At 47.0% G+C, this 22,215-nt stretch overlaps 1 protein-coding gene across 12 annotated transcripts in view; it reads right to left on the bottom strand.

Annotated features, from left to right (window-relative positions):
* MED12 (mediator complex subunit 12) overlaps positions 1-22,215 on the bottom strand; it is a 49,610-nt gene that overhangs the window by 17,861 nt on the left and 9,534 nt on the right. For 5 of the 12 annotated variants that reach the window (XM_083596742.1, XM_083596743.1, XM_083596744.1 and 2 more), the window contains 18 exons: positions 21,714-21,850; positions 19,303-19,434; positions 18,168-18,294; positions 17,787-18,013; positions 17,591-17,674; positions 16,819-16,992; positions 10,395-10,539; positions 8,994-9,112; positions 8,227-8,370; positions 6,353-6,516; positions 5,369-5,500; positions 5,040-5,267; positions 4,270-4,414; positions 3,204-3,324; positions 2,968-3,069; positions 1,795-1,908; positions 1,500-1,654; positions 50-229 (listed from right to left, as the gene is read on the bottom strand). In XM_083596742.1, coding sequence (XP_083452868.1) covers positions 50-229; positions 1,500-1,654; positions 1,795-1,908; positions 2,968-3,069; positions 3,204-3,324; positions 4,270-4,414; positions 5,040-5,267; positions 5,369-5,500; positions 6,353-6,516; positions 8,227-8,370; positions 8,994-9,112; positions 10,395-10,539; positions 16,819-16,992; positions 17,591-17,674; positions 17,787-18,013; positions 18,168-18,294; positions 19,303-19,434; positions 21,714-21,850 — 2,630 coding nt within the window. Of the gene's footprint in view, positions 1-49; positions 230-1,499; positions 1,655-1,794; positions 1,909-2,967; positions 3,070-3,203; positions 3,325-4,269; positions 4,415-5,039; positions 5,268-5,368; positions 5,501-6,352; positions 6,517-8,226; positions 8,371-8,589; positions 8,635-8,993; positions 9,113-10,394; positions 10,540-16,818; positions 16,993-17,590; positions 17,675-17,786; positions 18,014-18,167; positions 18,295-19,302; positions 19,435-21,713; positions 21,851-22,215 lie in introns of all 12 variants that reach the window. The other 7 variants (XM_083596736.1, XM_083596740.1, XM_083596741.1 and 4 more) reach the window with 3 other exon arrangements.

Genomic DNA, 22,215 nt, shown 5'->3' with positions numbered 1-22,215 from the left:
GGGAAGTCCATGTTTAGCAATGCCCCAAGGAAACTGTAGCGGCTTGCACCTGTAAGATGCGCTTGATCCTCTGCCGCTGGGGATTCTCGCCCTCCTCGTTGTCGAGCAGCCGGTGTGGGTAACAGATCAGTTGCATCAGCCTTTGGGCCTGGGTGCTGCTCAGGACAGGATCCTGCAGGTCATTGCTGTCTTCACACAAGGATTTCAAGCACCGCTCACCCACCCACTCCTGCAGGTGGAAGAGAGCATACAGGGGTGACAGTGCCCAACTCAGCCTGGGAGGCCTTGCCTCTGGGACCCACCATCTGAAAAGGCTGGTGCCTCTTGACCAGACCACTTTTGCTGGTCTGCACTGGCTGCTGCTCCATGCACACAACCCTGGCATCTGGACACACAAGCTTCTTGGAGGAGTTTGTTTCAAGGAGGTGGCCATGCTTTGCCGGTCACACTTTACAGTTCTTGCAGCAACCTGCCCTGCCAATCATGTTACCAAAGTCACATGGCACAAGGCAATGAGCAGCCTCTGGCCAGCTGAGTCACAGCTGGACTGCTGTAGAGTGAGCCAAGGCTCCCACACTGGGCCCTTTCTCTTGCACTGTAGAGGGAGACACTCCCTAGAAGAGGTGCTTACTAAAGTCTAAAACTACAGGGCAGGGAAGGAGAAAGGACAGTCTAAGTCTGTGGGAGCTTGAAGTTCACAATACAGTGGTACCTCTGGTTACGAACTTAATTTGTTCTGGAGGTCCGTTCTTAAACTGAAACCATTCTTATCCTGAGGCGCACTTTTGCTAATGGGGCCTCCCGCTGCATGCACGCCTCTGGTGCATGATTTCTGTTCACATCCTGGGGCAAAGTTCGCAGCCAAGAGCAGCTACTTCTGAGTTAGAGGAGCTCATAACCTGAAGCGTTCATAACCAGAAGCGTTCGTAATCAGAGGTACCACTGTAGCGTAATGAAAAGAACAGGACCTTGGATAGCTCCAAGGGCACCTGCTAAGAGAAGCTATTGTAAACATTGTCTCTGCAGGGGGCTGATGTCTAAGGGTCGGCTGACCAGACCTGGAGTGTCTCCCAAGAGCTGCTGACTGCTTGGTTAAAATCATCATCCTCATCGTCGTTAGAGGGCCTTCACCTTATTTTGCAGCCTCTGGCTTCTGTGGAAATCCTCTGAATTTGAGGACAGTGGTAGGGCTCTGTCCATGAGGGCCACAAAGGAAGTGCCAGGGGCAATTCCTAACCCACTGGATGTAGACTGAATATTCCCTCATCTGATTTCTCCTCCAAGGTCTCCAGGTTGTGGGTCTCAATAAGAACAGTCCCCTGGTCCATTCATATTCTGGAACTCAACCATGTCCCCAGAGTTTTCTAAGGCAGGTCAATGAACCCATGGGGACCTCACACAACAAGCCAGAACTCTGACTGAAACCTGTCCACCATCCATGTCTCCATGGAACGGGAGGCAGGAGCAATAGAAGGGCAAACGAAGCTCACTGTGCTCACCTGCTGACAGATGCTCCTCAGGACGTACTTGGCATAAACGTCCAGGCTGGCTGTCTCTATGGAGACCATCCGGCTTGCAGGCTTCTTGTCATCTTCCACAAGATCATCCACCCCGGCCGGATGGGAAAAGCCAGAGCCCTTCAGTTCGGCATCCCCTGCAACCAGGAGCAAGGGTCACCCAGGGCAGAGACCCACATGTAACGGCCACATGTTGCTGTGCCTCTCAGGTGAGGCAGGACTGTGCCCATCTCCTCACGTTCCTGGAGACAGGAACCTACATTCCCCAGGCACATACCCAGTACGAAGACAGCCTTCAACACAGCAAACACGGCTCCGTCCACAATGCGGTTCTGGGAAGCAGCCAGCAGGTGTCGATCGCAGGAAGAGCGGATGCCCACTGACGGCTTGCCTGTAGCAAGGTGACAAGGGAAGGGAAAAGCTCTTGCCATGAACAGACTATGAATACTCCAGATCAAGCTGGGAGACAAAAAGGCACCCAAAGGCAATGCAGTAGCTGGTGAACACAGAGCAGCCAGGATGGTGTCATTGTACAGAACATTTAGCCATTGCTTATTGTTAAAGCCTTGGTGCTTGGGAAAGCTACAGTGATAAAAATTCTGGTCAAGAATGGAGCCTTCAGGACATTGTGAGAAGTGTTTGCTGGCCTCCTCCCTGGGACATTGGGCAGACCTTGGTTTCTTCGTGATCTTTTTGGAAACAGTTATGATAGCCCTGTAAATAAGCCTACAAAGTTACTCTCCTGCTTTTTTAAATTTTTTTGTAAACTGCTTTTGGGTTTTTTCTTGACAAAGCAGTGAATGGAATGGAATGGTGGCCAGACCCAACCACAGTGCTCAAGACACCTGCTGGCTCTCAACCTAAGAGGAGCCCCAAGAAGGGTTCCTATCATGCTTAGCCAGCATGACCAATGGCTAGAGATTATGGAAGCTGGAGTCTGATAACTCTTGGGACTGTCACAGGGTCTGCATCCCAGCAATAAATGGAGACTTCCATTTAGCCATCCCAGCTAGTAGCTACTGTGTAGATATTTAGGGCCATCCAGTGCATTACTGTGGCCACAGGGAGTCACCATAAGGCACCAGAGGCCTGACTGGCCACCAGGGCAAAGGCTGGCTCAGTCAATGTGGGAAGGTGGTTTTGACCAGCCATGAGAAAGAAGGGCAGATGTCACCAGCTGGCCAAGTCAGGAGACACAGCAAGCGAGGAAGCAAGGAAGAGGTGGTAAAAGAGAGTCTGTTTAGGATCAGTTAATGGAGTTAAGGGAAGAACTTGCAGACACCACCCCATGGGGGATGCTCTGCCCCATAGGCTGAAGAGACAACTGTCAGCAGCAACAGGTTGACCATGAAACTGCACAGCAGGAAAGAGGGTTTGGGGAGAGCAGCATCCTCCATCAGGGCAAGAAGAGACACGGAAGAGGAAAAGCCCCAAAGGAGCGATCACTTACTGCTGTCCTGCTGGCAGGGGTTCAGCTGCGGGGTCTTGAAGAGGTGGAGCAAAATCCGGCAGGTCAGGCGGGCTCCGGGCTCCGAGTCCTGCTCGCTGCAAGCTGCAGAAAGGTAAAACCACCAGTGGCAACTGATCTGAGCTGATCCTCTACTTTTCAAGGAGGGTGGGCAGGCCTCCATTTGCAAGGCCCCTTCCTAGGAAGCAGGGTCCCAGCCACTGCAAGCAGGCACTCACCAGCATTGAGCAACGAAGGGATGGCAGCACAGCGGATCAGGTCCTCGAGGAGGAGGCACTGGCGAGCAATGAGGATGGCCACGAACGTGGCAAGGGAGTCATGGAAAGACAAGTCACTCACCTAAGGGGAGGAGAAGGCCACAGCTGAGACTTTTTTAATTAAAAAAAGGTTGCTTCTGTGGAACTGGAATCACTCAAGAGCAATCCACACACAAGACCTCGTCACGCCATAGCCTCAGGCTGGGGAGTATTTATCTTTCTCTTTGTTTCTTTCCCTTTCTTTCTTTTAAATAAAGTTTTATTAAGACTTTTCATAATATAATTAAGAAACAAACTGAGCTAAACAAAAAAGAAACAATAAAAAGAAGGAAAGAGATAAAAGAGAAAGGATTAAAAATTACAAAAAGTCCTCTCTCACCTTAACTTTTGTCCCATAAGAAAAGGTAGCATCCTCCAAGCTCTCACCGGGGAGCATCCCTTTCTTCCCCCAGCCTCTGACCCTGGGATCTCACCTTCCCTGCCTCTCACACAGGGTCCTTTACCAACTGTCTGTCACTTTCACCTGCATGCAGTTCTTACCAAAATATAGTACAAGAGAATGTTAAAGGGAATAATAACAGAATAGAGAGAGAGTAAAAAGGTAAAGAAATGAAAAAAGAAATGTCTTGTGACAGAGATTAAAATTCCTGGGTAAAGCCCTTCAAGCAAATGCAGCACTCCACAGTATATATTTAGCTAGCAGCAGACATAGGAACACAGGAAGCTGCTTCGAACTGAGCCAGACCATTGGTCTATCTCGCTCAGTATTGTTTACACTGGCCAGCAGCTGCTCTCCAGGGTTTCAGGCAGATTCCCTACCAGGAGATGCCAGGATTGAGCCTGTGACCTTCTGTGTGTAAAACAGGTGCCTTTCCTCTTTCTAGCATCCTGTGTATTCCCTTGAGTTGCTCCTCAAGGATTTCACACCCTGACACTTCTCCAGGTACCCTCAGCAGCCTCCATGCACACTCTATCCAGCACAACTCCAATGTCCCCACCCCCATCACAGCCCGGGCCCTGCCCTTACGTCCACATTGCAGAGGAGGTCATTGAAGCCACAAGTCCCGTTGTTGGAGGAGCAGCACAAAGCCTTCAGCACACCCAGCCACTCGGCACTGAGTGACTTGCAGTAGCCCGTCAGTTCAGCGCACAGGATCGCGATGTCGTTGACCCTGCGCAAGGAAAGGCATTGGTGGTGGTAATGAAGGCCCCTGGCCTGAATGGCTTCAAAAGAGGCGATTAAGACATACTAAATGGAGAAGAAACCTAGCAGTGGTAATTTGTGGCGGTCAAATGGCACCTCCACGTGCAGAGGCAGTATACCTCTTAAGAGACCTGCACTTCTTTAGGCAGGTCTGTCCAGAAATGTAGAATGGCTCTTTTGATCTCAGTGTTTTGATCCTAGTTTTAGTTTATCAGTGACTTTTAATTATTTCGGAAAGTATTAAATAATTGTTCTCAACTGGTTTCTTATGGTGAATTTATTGGTTTATTCTTTTTGTAAATCACTTCAAGGCTTTTCCACTTACAATCAAGCAGTATGAAAAGCATCACAATTTAAATTTTTTTTTAAAAAAATGCTATATGCTTCTAGGAGGGAGGCAAAAATGTAGGCAAGGCCTATTGGCTTCATACTTTTCTTCTGAAATGCCTGTTGGCCCCTGTAGGAGAAGGGCTGGTGGGCCGGAAGGCTCTGCTCTAGTCTAGCCCATCCAGAGCTCTTACATCCTGAAAAAGTGTCACTAAGAGGAGAGGTAGCCCAGCCCAGAGGCCCAACCAGCCTAGTCCAGCTCTCACCGATCAGGGTCGTGGTGCCCCACACAAACGTGCATGAGGGCGTTGCACACAAAGCTGTAGCGGTTGGCCGGGTTGTCGGTGAGGCTCTTGCCCAGGTTGGTGTAGGTGAAGTTGTGGGCTGACGGATTCTCGATGGTGTCGATCATGAACAAGGGCTCCCACAGCATGTTTGAGTCGGATGGCTCCACGTTGCAGTAGATGGTGTTCTTCACCTTGGAGCAGAAGTCGCTGGTGGGGAGAAGGAAGGAAGGTGGATGAGGACCTTTTAGGTAGGAGAAACAAAACGCACTTCCCTGCGTCACCTCCCTAGATAGCCAGATGGCGCTCACCTGAACAGCTCTCCAAATTTACTCTTCAGGTGGCTGCAGGAAGTGTAAAGGTCATAGAGGTACGCTAGGATGCAGCGTTCCGCAGAAGATCCGTCGGAGCGGTTCATGCCATGCTTCACCACCCCACACAACCTGAAGGGGCAGAAGAAAGCAGGGTGAAGGAGTGGTGAGAGGGTTGGATTAAGTCAGGGAGGGTTCCAATCCTCCACTTGGTCACCTTGGGGCAAGCCACAGTCTCTCAGCCTAGCCTTCTGTCATCAGCGCACCGCCTCCCCATCACCAGTCTGGTGTATAGGCAGCTATTCCCAGGTCTGTGCTCTATGGAGCACTTGCAGCAACAGAGGGCCACACACCCTCCACCAGTTTATGTATCTTCCCCTAAGGCCTGTGTGCACACAGCCGGAGACTACGCCTGTGTGGAAGCTGCTGCTGCTCTTCCCTCTTCAATCCCCTCCTGGTTCTGGGAGACAATGGTGCAAGAAAGGGCAGCGAAACTCCTAGCCCTTCACTTGCCCAACCTGCCTCTTCCTCCTCTTTTCCTGACCAATCCTGTGTCCTGCCTCCCATCTCCAAAGCTTTCCCTGCCTCTGACTCTTGCCTACTGACTAGTACAGGTCCCCACAAACCACTGCCCCCTTCTCATGACTCCAGCCCCCTTTCCCCTGAGGCACACTCATCAGCAGCCTGCCAGTCCCTGACACGATTGTTGTGAGGATTAAAAGTGGAAGGGAGGGGGAGAAACATGTATGCCACCTCGAGCTCCTTGGAAAAAATGGTGGGATATAAATGTAGCAACAGGTTTACAAATAAAGTGAGAGAAACTGTGATGGAAGGCAGGGTGGTGAGGGGAAACTCAACATGCAGGGGGCAATGCAGGGCATTTCCGGGCATTAAGGATGGGGAGCTGCACCAACAAGAAGCTCTTACGCAATGCAAGGCCCCTGACACCCTTAGAGCAGCAGCTGAGAAGCACTGGATTCCTACCCTTCGAATACTTGAGCCATCTGGTCCTGATTCAGGATAAGGCAGGAATGATAGTGCCGCAACACGGCCACGATGCACAGGCACAGGCTGGTGGTGTAGCTGCCCACCAGGTTAGAGGACTTCAGCAGCAGCTCTGCCTCCACCACACTCAGCTCATTCAGCAGCTGGATTCAACACAAGAAAATGTAATGATTAAAGGAGGCATGTGTGAGTGACACAGCACACTAGCTCACAGACCACCATTCCCAGCCCCTTACAAAAGATGTTTCTGTTTCTGTTGACAGAAATAGGTCAGGAGTTGAAGTTTTCCAAAAGAATACTGAGGGGCTTGGAGATGTAGGTCTGTGGCCCCCTCACCCATGAACTCTCTAAGTAGCCAGTGGCTAGTTCCCCATGGGGCTTTGTGCTCACACAGTCCCTCCTCTCTCCCACATGCTTAAATGAATTACTTTTCCTTTGGGGCAAAGCCACAGTTTCATGTAACACCTGACCCAGGAAGCTGTGACTTGCACAAAGCCTCCAAACAAGGATCACCAACCAGCTGCAAACAACAGCTTGGAATCTTGGGTCTGGAGAACACAATCAAACCAGAGTTTGCAGGCCAGGCATCACAGTGGCAGGTGATGGGCCTTTTAAAGTGAAAATGTATCCAAGTTTTGCTTTTTGTTTTGGTAAATGAAGCCGCGAGATTTATCTCAAGGCAGCTCAGCTTCAAGGTTTGCTGGACTACAACTAGCTAGCAGAGCCAGTGGTCAGGGATGATGTGAACTAAAATCCAAAAACAGGTGGAGACTCAGGTTTGAGAAACATTGTACTAAAGTATCTCCAGTATCAGAGACAGCATGCTCCAGAATAAGTTGCTGGGGAGCACAAGTGAAAAGAGCACTATTGCACTCCTGTCCTGCTTGCAGCATTCTCAAGCGAACCTGGTTCACCACTGTACAATAACATGGTTCTGGGCCCTTGGGCTGACCCAGCAGGGCTCTTCTGGTGTTCCTATGGAACAGAGGAGGGAGAAGCAGACTGGAGAAAGGCAAGAAGCAGACTTCTCTTTTATGAAACACAAAAGGCAGAACATGAGAGGAAAGACAGAGAAGATGCTCTGATCCTGGTTGGTGGGTGGAGACAGCTCACTTGGACGCCTCTCTCCAACTGGACTAACAACAGTAAGGTGCAAACAGTTTGTGTACAGTCATATCTCGGGTTAAATATGCTTCAGGTTGAGCGTTTTCAAGTTACGCTCTGCGGCAACCCAGAAGTAACGGAGTGCGTTACTTCCGGGTTTCACCGCTCGTGCAGACGCTCAAAATGACATAACACGCATGCGCGGAAGCGGCGAAACACAACCCGAGCACATGCGTGTTATGTTCTACTCAGGATGCGAACGGGGCTCTGGAACGGATCCTGTTCGCATCCAGAGGTACCACTGTATTACATGCACTTCCATTTGGTGTGTACAATTTTGTTCTGTCTGTTCATTCTCACTGCTATCCTTTCACTGCTATTGTATTTGGTAACATAAGAAGAGCTCTGCTGCATCACCTGACCATTGGAGATGATGGGAACTGTGAGTCCAACCATGTTTGAAAGACGATTGCTTTCTGCATCCCTGACTTAACCAAGCACAAGGTTTCTGGAAGGGGTGGGGTCAACGCATACAGCAGCAGGACCCAACCAAGTGCCATCCACGTGCCTTGGACCACCATTCGCAACAGCCCAAGCCAGCTGTGCTGATGGATGCAGGTGGAGTTGTAGTCTGAAACATCTAAAGGGTATCAGGCTGGAAAGGCTGCTATAAGGAAGATGGGAGGGAGAGAAATGAAGAGGGGACCGAAGCGGCTTCTATCATCAGCCACCAGCTTCGAGATGCCCACCTGGATGGCGAAGTCGATGAGCCCACTGATGTTGAGCGAGTACTCCATCAGGTCGAAGATGAACTGGACGTGCTGCACCAGGGGCAGGTGGTAGGACATCCCTAAGGCAAAGCTGGTGATCTGCTCTAAGACGTTGCGCGATACCTGGAGTTGGGGAGCAGGGGGTCAACAGCCACCAATTACGAAGCCGCTGCCTTGCATCAAGGCAGCCCATTGGTCCACATCGCCTGGGGTGGGTGGGTGTCAGCCCTGGGGGGGTCCAGATGCAGCCCTCCAGGCCTCTCTGTCTGTCCCGGGCCATGCCCCCTCCCCAGGCCACACCCCTCACTGGCCCTGTTCTGTCCCCTCCTCTAGGGACTTTACCTGGGTGGAATGTGTCCTTGCACTGTGATGGGATCTCTTGCTTGCCTGGATGAAGGATGGAGAGCGGGGTGTGTAGGTGTGTCTGGCCATGCCTACTTTGGCCACACCCACCACTGGCATCAACCCCAAAAAAACTTGCACACAATGGAATATGGCCCATGGCCTGAAGAAGGATCTGCATGCCTGATGTAGCCCAATACTGTCTTCACTGACCGGCAGCAGTTTTCTTTCTTTTTCTCAACATCTGCTGCATGAAACTATAGACCAGAGATGCCAGGGATTGAACCTGGGACCTTCTATGTACATAGCACATGCTCTGCCCCTGAGACACATGTGCCTTTCAGTAATCAGCTGAAAGGCACATGACCAAAGGAGATCCCTGTCCTCACACACAAGGCACACACCTGAGAGGTGACAAGGTGCTGGTCAAAATGAGAAAGGTGTTGGAACTTAGCAAAGATGTCCTCGGCTGTCGGGAAGGCCTCTGGCTTGTTCCGTTTCCTTTTCTGCCCCTCCTCTCCCCCTATACAGAAGGAAGGAAGAAAAACAAAACAAAACCACACGGCTGCTGCTTAGCTTTTGCTTAGAAATGTAAGCCCCACATTTTCCATTTGCATAAACACAAAGAGCAGCTTCAGGAAAACCATAAGCGATACAATGTCAGTAGACAATCAATGTGAAAATGGCAATGAGTTTTGCAATTACTCGTTAAGTACAAAAAGCAGCAGTTTACAGTATGGTAGTTGGGAATTAGAAGCACTGTATATTATTGTGCCCCAAAGAACCTCAGCAAACAGAGTGGTTTTTAACCTGGTGCCCGAAACGTATCTCAGAGAGGGCCCCTGAATATCCTGGAAGATAGCATTCCATAGGCTAGGTGCCTCAAAATAAAAAGCCTCCTCTCCAGGTGTGGCTCACCTAACTTTGCAGGAAGCCTTCAGAGGATGACCTTAGCAGGCTGGCAGATCATCAGTTCATTACCAGGATCAAATGAAGGTGGTCAAATTAGTGTTCAAAGCCCTAAATAATTAGGCCCCAGATATTGGAAAGGCTGCTTCCTTCCCTGGAGACCCTCTCATATGTTAAGATCCTCTTGGTAGCTCCACCACCCTCAGAAGTTTAGGGCATGAAAGCAGCCCAGGAGAGTGTTCACTATCTGTGGCAGCACTTAAGCTATGGAATTCACTCCCCACAGAGGCACATGTAGCATCTTCACAGGACAGCTTCCGTCCCATGCTGAACACGCACCTCTTTATTCTGGCATTCTACGCCTGAGGTGTGTGTTTCTAGGAGCCGCCCTATTCTTTTGACTGTAAATTGCTTTAACTGACTTTAATATCTTGTTTTTACACTGCTGTAATGTGGCCCTGGGACCTTACGTGAAGAAACATAACGCAGGTAAGAAATGTAATAATGGTAACAATAAGATGATAGTGATATTGGAGATGACCATTCAGGTAACCTGGTCACAGGCCACTTGGGTCAAAAGCAGTACTCTGAAGTAGTTCAGGAAGCCATCACAATTATTTCAATACTGACCAAATGTGATCTCACCCACAAGCACTGCCATATTTTGAACACATTGTCCTTTCCAGTGTTCAAAAGAAGCCCCATGTAAAGTGCACGATCCCATAACACAGGGTTTCCCAACTTTGGGACTCCAACTGTTTTTGGACTACAATTTCCATCATCCCTGTCCACTGGTCTTGCTAGGTAGGGATGATGGGAGTTGTAGTCCAACAACAACGGCTGGAGACCCAGGTTTGGGAAAGCCTGCTCTTTGGACACACAGGTGCCCCACAGACCTGTCTCTGCTGTGCTCTTCCTGTTTAACACCTTCAGGATATCTTTGGTTATCTTCTTGATGGCATGCCGTGCCTCATCACGCTGCTTCCCAACACCAAAAAGGACCACCAGCCGCTGGTTGCATTCGTGGCTGCTTGACTCCTCCTGAGATGTAAGAGGTTGGAAGGGATGGGTGTCAGCTGCTGATGCCAGGCGGGGAGGTTTTCCAGCTAACAGTGTTAAGAGGCCCTTGCCTACCTCACAAACCCAGTGAAGCAGGGTGTGGGGGACCTCAAAGACATTTCCCCTAAACCATGCTCACCTACCCCACACCTGATGTCAGGTGCAGTGGGCAGGTACTGGAGTGGCTGCAAAGGGACAACTAGGCAGGAGCAAGGTGCATCTCTACCAGCACTGAAACTGCTGCCAAAATAGAGGGAGAAAACCTCAGCTCTAATGGTCATTTCAATGCAAACAGCTTGGTGCTGCAGCAACAGCAAAGCCCCTTGTAAGGCAGTTCCCAAGCGCCTGACCACCAACTGGCTTCCAGGCGCTTGGGAAGTGCTGCACAATGGACTTCAACAGGGGGTTGCCCAGAGAAAGGTCTGGCCTGCTGAACCAAAAACAGTACTCTTTAGTGCAGGGTTGGTGAACCAAGGCAGAGAACATAAAGAATTTTCATAACGTAGCAGACAGTGGGAAATGCTTTTGAGAAAAACGCAAGAGTTGCTCATAGGAAGGTGCCATGTTGTAAATCGGAACTTTTGTCCACCCAGCCCATGATGGGCCTACTTTGTCCCTCAGCACCTATCTATCTAAAGCCTTTGGCTGAAAATGCCAGCAGTCAGACCTGGGAAGTTCTGCATGCAAAGCACACACTCTGCCACTGAGCTGTGCCCTCTCTCCTAAATCTACATGTATAAAGTAGCTGGCAGAGAAAAGTTTATATGGCACATTGGCCATCTTTGCCACACTGCACCATGCACTAGATCAAGGGTGGGAAAGTTGTGCTGTGCCAGCAGTCAGACCTGGGAAGTTCTGCATGCAAAGCACACACTCTGCCACTGAGCTGTGCCCTCTCTCCTAAATCTACATGTATAAAGTAGCTGGCAGAGAAAAGTTTATATGGCACATTGGCCATCTTTGCCACACTGCACCATGCACTAGATCAAGGGTGGGAAAGTTGTGGCCCAGCGGATGATGCTGGACTTCGATCATCCTTTGCCAGTGGCCATGTTGGCTGCTGGGGCTGCTGGGAGTTGGAGTCCAGCAACATCTGGAGGGCCACAGCCCCCACCCCGCTCCAGATCACAGTCTAAGAAGCTGCCTCCAAGTTTCTACTTTGCAAGTTGTTTCCAAGTCACTCTGAGTTCATGTTTCTGAAAAAAGCAGCTAATAAATATTAATCATAATAAGATGGGTGATAGGTCGCTTTGTTTTGTGTCAGTAGTCGAGCCCTGCAAGTTACCATACTACCTTTTTTAAATGGGGGGACAGCCACATTAATGTTTTTATAAATCAGACAGGGGGCGGGGAGAGGAAGCATGCACAAATTCATGTTCTAACTCAGGGCTTTCACATTTCCTAGAGTCCTCCCACCTTCTTCCGAAAGGTGGGAAAGCACTAACTAGCACACTGTAAGAGCCCTCAAACCTCCTTCCCAAAGTGCCATGCTTACTCGGCTTTGGGAAGGCAGCGCAAGCACGGGGGGGGGGGGCATGTCAAATGTTGAGGGCTGATAAAAGAGGCCTTGAAGGCTGCATGTTGGACCACCCTGTTCTAACCCAGAAAGGTAGCAAAACCCAAATGATGCAGGTCATGGGCAGAGAAGTTTGACAAGCACACAGAAGCAGCTTCTGCAAATGATATCTCCCTCATGTTCTTAAGGATGTAATGAGGGGAAAGTGACAGCATCTCAACTACATGGAAGGCAGTGGTGAGGAGGGAATTAAGTGGTGTCAGGTGGAATATGCAGCTTGTCAAACCCCAGATGGATTTCTGCAGTGCTAAAAGTTGGAGAGGGACTGCTGCAGGCAGAAGCCACCTCAAACACCATACTAAGTGGCCTGTTCCCATCTAGCAATATAAATTTATACACAACAGGTGTCTTCCACCAACAGAAACACAAGACCCAAATTATACACAACCTATTGTTCTTGTTTACATATGAAAAACACACACAACAAAGAATCTACTTAGAGAGCCTTAAGAGGAAAAGTGCCAAACAAGATTTCCTTCACTGTAAATACAATGGTGCACACGACATCAAAACACAACAAGACCTACAAATTCTTGGCAGGATTATCTAAAACAACCATTAAAGGACATTATGAATATGATTTTAAATATGGGCGAGCTGCCAAAATCATGGAAGAATGCTTATATAATTTTGATTCCTAAAAAAAGCATTTGATAACGTCTCCTGCGATTTTATGTTTAAAGTTTTAGAATATATGGGTTGTGGAGACACTTATATAAAAGGAGTTAAGGTAATATATACTGACCAGTCAGCTAAGCTGATGGTATATAGCGTTCTGACTGAGAAGTGTAAAATAACTAAAGGAGCAATACAAGGCTGTCTGTTGTCACCTTTATTGTTTATAATAGTTTTAAAGTTTTGGCGCAAAGAATAAGATGTAATCAAGATTAAAGACGTAAGAGTGGAACAGAGACAATATAAATTAAAAGCATGTGCAGATGATGTGGTGATATCTGTAGAAGAACCAATAGAGTCAATCCTCAAAGTATTATAAGAAATTTTTAAAAATTGACGAAGTAGCAGATTAATAAAGGTAAAACCAAACTCTTGCTTAAAAATATAAAGAAGGAGAGTAAGAACAAATTACAAGATGTATCCAGTTTAAAGATTGAAAGAACGGTTAAATATTTAGGTGCATGGGTAACAGCAAATAATATAAATTTATATAGAGATGATTATTTTAAAAGGTGGTAAGATATTAAAAGAAATTTGCAAATTTAGAACAGAATGAATCTTTCATTATTAGGTAGACTGTAGACCATAAAGATAAATGTGTTGCCCAGAATGTTATTTTTGTTTCAATTGATTTCGGTGATTGGCAGGACAGATTGTTTCAATGTATGGCGAAAAGATATCTCCAAATATATTTGGCAAGGGAAAAAACTGAGAATAAAATATAAAATATTGATAGATGCAAAAGAAAGAGGAGGTTTTTCCCTGCCGGATATGAGATTTTATTATGAGGCATGCTGTCTTTGTTGGTTGAAGGAATGGATGTTAGGAAATTCACATATTTTAGACTTAGAAGGTCATGATAATATTTTTGGCTGGCACGCTTATTTATGGTACAAAAGGTGAGAGTTCATAAAGGATTTACAAATCATATAATTAGGAAAAACTTGTATAGAGTATGGGATAAATACAATAATTTATTAGAGGTAATAAATTAATTTTAAAAATTAAATCAAAAATTTTTTTTAATGGCTCTCACCGCTGGAAGCTATAGTGGTAAAGAAAAATAATATGATAGAAGGGTGGGCAACTTATAGAAAACTATTAAAACAAGAGGGAGGAGAATATAAATTAAAAGAATTTAAGGAATTATCAGGGAAATTAACAACATGGTTACAATATCATCATTTGAATGAAGTATTTAAGAAAGATAAGATACGAGGGTTTGGGGAACAAATATCACAACTGGAGTAAGACCTGTTGGAATATAATGTATAAGGTGTCTAAAATGTATAAAATATTATTGGAATGGGAGACAAAGAATGTGTGTGTAAAATCCGCAATGATACATTGGGCAATAGGTATTGGTCATAATATAGATATGGAAGCATGGGAACAATTGTGGAATATGAATACAGTGGTACTTTGGGTTAAGAACTTAATTCGTTCTGGAGGTCCGTTCTTAACCTGAAACCTTAACCCGAGGTACCACTTTAGCTAATGGGGCCTCCTGCTGCCACTGCCAAACAATTTCTGTTCTCATCCTGAAGCAAAGTTCTTAACCCGAGGTACTATTTCTGGGTTAGAGGAGTCTGTAACCTGAAGCACCTGTAACCTGAAGTGTCTGTAACCCGCGATACCACCGTATAAAATTTACAGCATGTTATGGTTTAAGAGAAAATTATATGAAAATGATATATCGTTGGTATCTAACATCGAGTAAACTGGCAAAAATGTATAAATCTAAATCAATGAAGTGTTGGAAATGCAAAGCGAAAGAAGGTTTTTTTTTTATCGTATGCAGTGGTCTTGTTGTTAGGTTAAAGCTTACTGGGAAATTATAATGAATTGAAAAGGATGTTTAAAATAACGTTTGTAAAAAAAACACCCAGAAGCTTTTCTTTTGGGAATTATAGGAACAGAACTACCCAGACTGTACAGAAATTTATTCATGTATGCGACTACAGTGGCAAGAATGTCACTCGCCCCAAAATTGAAAGAAGTCCCAGGAAAGGAAGAATGGATACAAAAACTTATGGAATATGCAGAAATGGCAAAACTTACTGGAAGAATAATAAATCAAGATAACAAACTTTTTATAAATGAATGGAAACGGTTTATTGAATATATACAGTTAAACTGTAAAAAGATTTAAAAATTGGCAGGATTATTGTAATAACCTGCAGTTTCATAAGAGTATACATTTAGAGTAGATAATTAAATGAGTTTGGATATGCAGAAGATATTAAAAAATAAATTTAAGGAACTGCAGAAAGAGGGGGAAGGAAGTCAAACCTTGAAATGTTAAAATGATTGTAAAATTAATGAAATGTATAAATGTGAAAAGTATAAATATTTTTTTAAAAAAGAAAAGACCTACAAATTCTAATGGAGATTACATTTTTCAAAGTGACACAGGAGAAATCTGAATCCATACTACCTGCATGTTGTATTAGTCACTATATCGGTCAAAGATCTTGTTTATAGAATGTAAGCTGATGTTATCATTAAGTGTATTAAACATTACCGGCTCTCTTTATTCAGACAAGGGGAAGACAAATAGAGAATTATGTTTAATTTTATTTATTTATTGAACTTATATAGCGCCCTATACCCAGAGGTCATTGGGCGGTTCATAGAACAAAATCAAAATATAAAACCACAAAATATATAATCAGAATAAAAACAACCACCCAATAACCCCCCCAAAAAAACCACATTTTGAAAGGGCATAGGATGTCAATCAAATCAACCAACGGCCTGGTTAAAAAGGAACGTTTTTGCCTGGCGCCTAAAGGTGTATAATGAAGGCGCCAGGCGAATTCCCCTGGGGAAAGCATTCAAGATGGGGAGTAAATGCAGAGGAGGCCTGTCCTCATGTTGCCACCCTCCAGATCTCTCAAGGAGGAGGCACATGAAGGAGGGCCTCAGAAGACGATCTCATAGGTTCATATGTAAAAATACCCTTGAGGTATTGCAGTCCTGAGCCATTTAAGGCTTTATAGGTCAAAACTAGCCCTTTGAATTGGGCCTGGAAACTAATTGGTAGCCAGTGCAGTCACTCCAGGATCAGTGTAATATGCTCAAACCGTCTTGCTATGGTGAGCAACCTGGCTGCTGAATTCTGCACTAGCTGAAGTTTCAGCTAGCTGAACAGCAGTAGGCAGTTCATCACCTGCCTATTGCAGCATAACTTATCATCAAAAATAAAAAGTAAAATAGTGGAAATATAACACAGGCAGACTCAGTTTGCAACGTAAGCCGTTTAAAAGCAATTTGACAAGTAAATTTTCTGAAACCAGGGTTATTTTCTAAAAGGGAGGGTTAGTCTTTTTTTTTTTTTAGGTGCCAGACAAAAAACTTTCCTCTATAACCAGGTCTTCGGCCTAGAACTATCAGCAGCCTTGTAGAAGTGGGTGGAATGTTTTTAATGTAGGTGTTGTTGTTTTCTACCCGATGGTTTTAATGTATCTAGTGAGCTTTAATTGTCTGCCTGGTTGGTTGGTTGGAAGTGCTCTGAGTTGTCCTGGGCAAGATAAAGCAACTAACAAATTTAATTAATTAATTTAATTAATTGGCCTGGTTGTGTTGAATATTTGTTTGGAACTCGAGTGGCAAGTTTCTTTTGATTTATGAAAGGTTTTGATTGCAAACTGACATGATGGTATGCAAAAATGAATGTGCTTTGTAGGAAAATTTCATATGGATACCAAACAAGAGGCAAGCTTTCCAGCCTAGCTACAACTTAATTGGAGTTCAGAAGAAATAGCTAACTTCTAGTTCCTTGGGAGTGTGTGTAGTGGAAACTGACTTCACTTGTATTCCACTGTTTAGTAAACATGGTATGCATTTATCTGTAATGTGTTGTTATTCACTGCAGCGTATGCTGTGGGTTTCTCACAACTGATAGCATAATACAGTCATTTTATTTAGAGGAGATTAGGTCTCATGCATCTGATTTCTACTCCTGTTCTCTCCATCCAGAGCAAGCCTTGAGCTGCTTCCTCTCCTACCTGTGGAATAGGGAAGTGCATGGAGTACTGGATATGCCGAGGCTGGTCATAGAGGGACGCCAGCATTCCATCTGCAACTCTGTCCTTCAGGAGAGGCTTGATGTCCTTCTCAAGATCCAGTTTCTCCGGAGAAGGGCTGGCTTTGGACTCGCAGTGCATGGGAGGGGAAAACATCTGGTGGGGGGAGAAGAGAGATGCACACGCAGAAGGCAAGGTGAGGTCACTGAACTAGTTGGAAAGGGGAAGGAAAAAGGCTACCTTCAAAAAAAGCAGTCTCGGAAGGACACCAAAGCAAGGTTGCTATAGTCACGTGGCCAACACACCAAACAGGCCTGTCACTCACTGCATTCATTGAGCACCAGGCAGTGCAGTGGGAGGCGGGAGCCTGGGGTAATCAGCTGGCTTCCAAGGATTCCAACGACTTGCTTCTGTCTCTCCCACTAAACCCACGTTTACGCTGTCAGGGCCACCTGACTCCCTGCACGCAACCCCACTTTGGCTGCCACGAAAAGGTGACTTTGGCTGTGCCAAGCTCTGCCCTCATCCCTGGCTGCCTCTTTGAATACTGAAAAAAAACGGGCATTCAGGGAGCAGAATGCTTATGGGCTGTGCCCTCTCTGCAGCATACCAGGCAGAGGAAACCAAAGGCATGCACTACTCCCCCCCAAACACTGGGGTGGGGGGCACACACCAAAACCCCCCATTATTTTCTGAAGTCAGAAGTATAGGACTTAGAAAGGGGCCTGGCCAGGGCCACCCTGGCAGGTCATACCGAGAAATCTGTCTTCTCCATATCATCAAAAATCACGCTGGAGTTGTGGTCAATGTCCATCTGGCACTCTGACAGGCCCGTGTCCTGGGAGAGACAGGAAACAAGGCGCAGCCATTCAGATCCTAAAAGCCCCACAAGCAAGCCCCAAAGTCCCCTTTTTCTCCTGCACTATCTCCTTCTCTTCCCTGGCCCACACCTCCAGCTTCATGCTGCTGCTCCCTTCCACCTCCTTCCTGTCGTGCTCGTCGGCTGTGTCGTCAAAGGGCGAAGGAGGGCGAGGCCCATGCTCGATGGCCAGGTCCCCGCGGGAGATCAGCGTGCACATGTACATGTTGTGGGAGAAGACGTCGTGCCTGATCAGCTCACAGAACAGCAGGACCAGGTTGAAGAACTCCACCCTCTCGTTCTCGTTGCTGGGGTCGGCTGCCAGGGAAAGGGAGAAGAGCAGGTGAGGAAGCAGCAGTGTAGCCACATTTCCCCAAAGGAAGGGTAAGCAAAGGAGGGCAATGCTTTCCCAACTGCCGCCTCGGGGCCTGCCAGGAGTTGAAGGTGAGAGCCCATACACCAGAGCCCATACTTAGCACGGGAGCCTGGGTGTCCAGGAACTGCATGAGGACGTCCTGAAAGACGGGCGTAACGACTGGCGAGAGGGAACCTGAGGAGATGGAGCCTTTCTCGTCCACCACTTCTGAGTCTCCGCACCTCTGGGCAGAAAGGGATGTGGTTAGTCCCCAGCCCCTCAACCGTCAAAACAAAGACCATCCTGCTTCTGCAGTTTGCTGCCTTTGGATGAAGCAAAACCCTGCCCCAGTAACCGAGGGCTTCACAGCATAGCAACCAGGGTATCTTAACAACATCTGTCTCCTGTATGGGCCTCTCAGCTCTCTAAGGATGTCAGCTGACACCCTGTTCTACATTGCCCAGCCTTCAGAGGTTAGACAGGTGGGCGAGTGGCTGCTTTTTGCACTGCACTCTACACTCTCCCCACTTGTGATTTCCAACAGCTGGTATTCAGAGGTACAGTGCCTCCAGTTTTTTGCGACTATGTTCTCTTCCACCAAGTTATGTTATGTTATGTTGCTATGTTATGTTATGTTTTTGCTTAATTTAAATAGAATTCTATTACCGTTTTTATTCTGGGGATTTTCTAAACAGCCTTTTTTTGTTTTTTTAACAGAAGAGTTGGTTATAATTTTGAAGCAAACAAAGCTACTACCATGGTCGTCCACACAAGAATGACACCAATATCCTGGAGGTGATAACAGAAGCTGTTACTAGCATTTTGTCCAAGGACACCTAGTGAGCTTCAGAGTTACCCCCCAACTCAAACTCTGCATCAAACCTTAATAACCAGGTCTAGGTGGAAGAGTGGGATTTTAAGAGTACTTACCCCAGCTTTTCCCAACCTAGTGCCTTCCAGGACTACAACTCCCATCAGTCCCAGGGACTGATGGAGAGTTGTAGCCCAAACATCTGGAGGACACCAGGTTGTGGGAGGATGCTTTCCCCAAATCACTAGATTCCTTGCAAATTTTTCTTTTCTTCCACCCCTACAAGTTCTCCCTACAGCAAGGGTGGTGAATCTGTAGCTGTCCTGATGCTGTTGGACTGCTGTTAGCCCAAGCCAGAACAGCTAATCAATTATGCATCATGGACATTGTAGTCCAACAACTGCTGCCCGGCCCTGCAGTTGAAAGTGCTCCCGCACTCACCTCCGCTTCAATCTCAGAGTTCCGCTTCTCCAGCAGCTTGGCCACAACCATTGCCCTGTGGCGCCCGGATCGCTTGTGGCTGACAGCCCACTCACACAGAAGGGCCACCACTGCGTCATCATCTGGGGAGATCTGCCAGGAAACAGGTTGAGTAGAGCAGCAGTTCTCAAGCTCCCCTCTGCCCCAGACCAGTTGAAAACTGCTGATGGTCCTAGCGGATCACTTAACGATGTTTTTTTCTGCCTGTTGTAGCAATTGTAATGCACTGTACTAGATGCTGTGTGAGTTCTAACTGCATTTTTATCACTTCTTTTATTTCTTATGTAACAAATTCCACAAACTGTGAACAGTAATGCACGAAAACACAATGTCAGAAACAAAAGAAGCTTCTGTTTATTGCTTCTTCTTCTTTTTATTGTGTTTTGGTGCGTTATAGTTAAATATCAATACAAATATTTAACGCAGACATGCCCCAGACCACCTGAATTAAGCTTGTAGACCACCCACAATTTTGGAACCCCTGGTGCAGGGTATCTAAATGTGCCGGGGGCTGGTGACAGGCTCCGTTTCTGCAGACTGACCATGAAGGGGTTCTGAGGTCCTATAGTTTCAAAGAATCCAAAGAACCCACAGACCCTGTGCTCTCCTCCCACATTGCTCAGAGAGAAAATGCTCTAGTAGAGGCCGAGAGATCAGGCCAGGTCAGGATATAAATTCAGGTCTGCAACACCAGCTGTTGCTTTCCTTCAGTCACAGTGTTAAACAAAGCAAACATTAATGCCAGAAGAGGCCTGCTAGAGTGATCCAAGGTGAGAGGATTATGACTGCTCCTTCCCTCCCCCCCAGAAAAGCAAAACTGCAATTGGCTTACGTTAGAAACCATGCTAAACAACCTAAAGTTACGCACACATACACACAAACAGTTCAAACTCAGTGCCACTCCACTAAAGATAAGCAGAACATTAATGACCAAATGCCTGGGGAAAACAAGAATGTTTTTGTATGGTGCCTCAGAACAGAGAGTGATGATCACTAGCTGCTCCTAACAGACTCCTGCATAAAAGCCTTCAGTCCCTTGCGAAAGCTTCTAGAACAGTTTCATTACTCCAGTTTCTAGACTGACGGTGGTGACTTGCTGAGAAGCAACCTTCCCTTGGCCAACGACTGGACTTTCCCTCCGTTCTTGACCCTGGACTGTACTCTGGCTTTGCTCTCTGGAACATCCTGTAAACAGACTCTGAACGCCTGGCACAACCCTATCTCCTGAAGCAGGTGGCACACACTGCTCCTACACCCAGAGGTTATTGACAGCAGCCACTGACCGACCCCCTCCCACTATTCAGCATCACAAGGTGGTTCCGAGTTCTGGTATTATGGGAAAACGGAGGGAGGGGACAGGAACGGACTTATTTCTACCCACATTCTCTGCACTGTGCATGGCTTTTGTCCTATGTGCTTTGACATTGTGAAGCTGAAACAAGAGGTGGTGAACGCTATGGATTGAACTGGAATCGACGCAACGGACCACGGTCTCTACATGAAACCTGCTTCCAACATTCTCTGGCTGCATACACACTATAGAACTCAACACAAATCTGGAGTGGAGTCCTTAAGACAGTTGGAAGGCACCTTGTACACCTCCTTCCGGCAACTCCAGAGCCCAGCTGGTACCAAAGTTTTGCTCTGCTTTCTTTTGGACCACATCAGTGAGGCTGAGAGGGGTTGTCTTGTCATCTGGTCACCCAGGGCCTTCATTCATGCTGCCCTGGCTTAAGCAATGGGGAGGTCACTTGGGTGCTGCCAACACTGTGGTTTGACTTCACCCCCAGCACACTCCACTGTCTCCCAAGACAGATAGATGCCAACAACAACTATATGCACCCCTCAAGAAAAGGGGGGAATCATGCAAACTGCACTTTACCCCTTACAGAGCTACAATTTTCAGCACCCTTAAAACAACACTTCAAAGGATTCCAAGGGAGTGCCTTATGTGTACGTTGTGTACGCAGCCTCAGCCACACAGACAAAGGGCCAGGGCTCAGTGGCACAGCACCTGCTATACATGCAGAATATCCCAGGTTCAATCTCTGGCATCTCCAGATAGGGCTAGGAATGTCCCCTTCCTGAAACCCTGGAGAGGCATTGCCTATCAATGTGGATGTTACAGTGAGCTAGCTGGAACACTGGGATAAGGAATGCTCTTATTCATATCAGCCCTTTATTCAGAACCATGAGGACTGGAACCTTACTTTATTTTTAAGGGAAGGACCAAAGCTCAGTGCAGGACTCAGAGAACTGCTGGCAGCCAGAGTGGATGATGCTGAACTAGAGGGGTAAAGAGGATTTGACTCTGCAAAGGGCAGCTTCCTATGGTGAGAGAAACTGCAGCTGCTTTGTGCAGTAGTCCTCACCTCGTGGCTGTCTTTGCTCGGTCCTCCCCCGAATATCCTGTTGTACAAGGAATCCAAAGAGTTGCTGAAGTCTGATCTCTCGAAGCTGTGGCTATCTAGCACTTCCAAGGTGTGCAGCACACGGCTTATTGTGAATCCTGGAATGGAAGAGGAAAGCAGAAGAGATACAGAGGCCGTCCTGTGGCAGGTGGCAAACTCTCCTTCCTTGGAAGGTTTTCAAGCAGAGGTTGGGTGTGGCCATCTGTCATGCTCTAGCTGAGATCCCCTGCACTGCAGGGGGTTTGATGACCCTGAGGGGGGTCCCTTTTAACTCTACAATTCTAGAACTCCCCAAGTAGAAGAAAAACAGCCAGGCTGCCTGGAGAGTGAGAGGAAAGGCTCATTAACAACCGGCAGAACAGATAAGAGCACACGCGCAAACACATCAGGGTGTGGGGTGGGGACATGAAGAGCAAACCACTCTTCACGTGGGCAAAGTGTGGCATGCGTTGCAGCATGGCCT

This window comes from Podarcis filfolensis (genome assembly GCF_964270895.1).
Source record: "Podarcis filfolensis genome assembly, chromosome: Z".
In the NCBI taxonomy this organism is placed as follows: domain Eukaryota; kingdom Metazoa; phylum Chordata; class Lepidosauria; order Squamata; family Lacertidae; genus Podarcis; species Podarcis filfolensis.
This window is presented reverse-complemented; position numbering and strand designations above follow the sequence as displayed.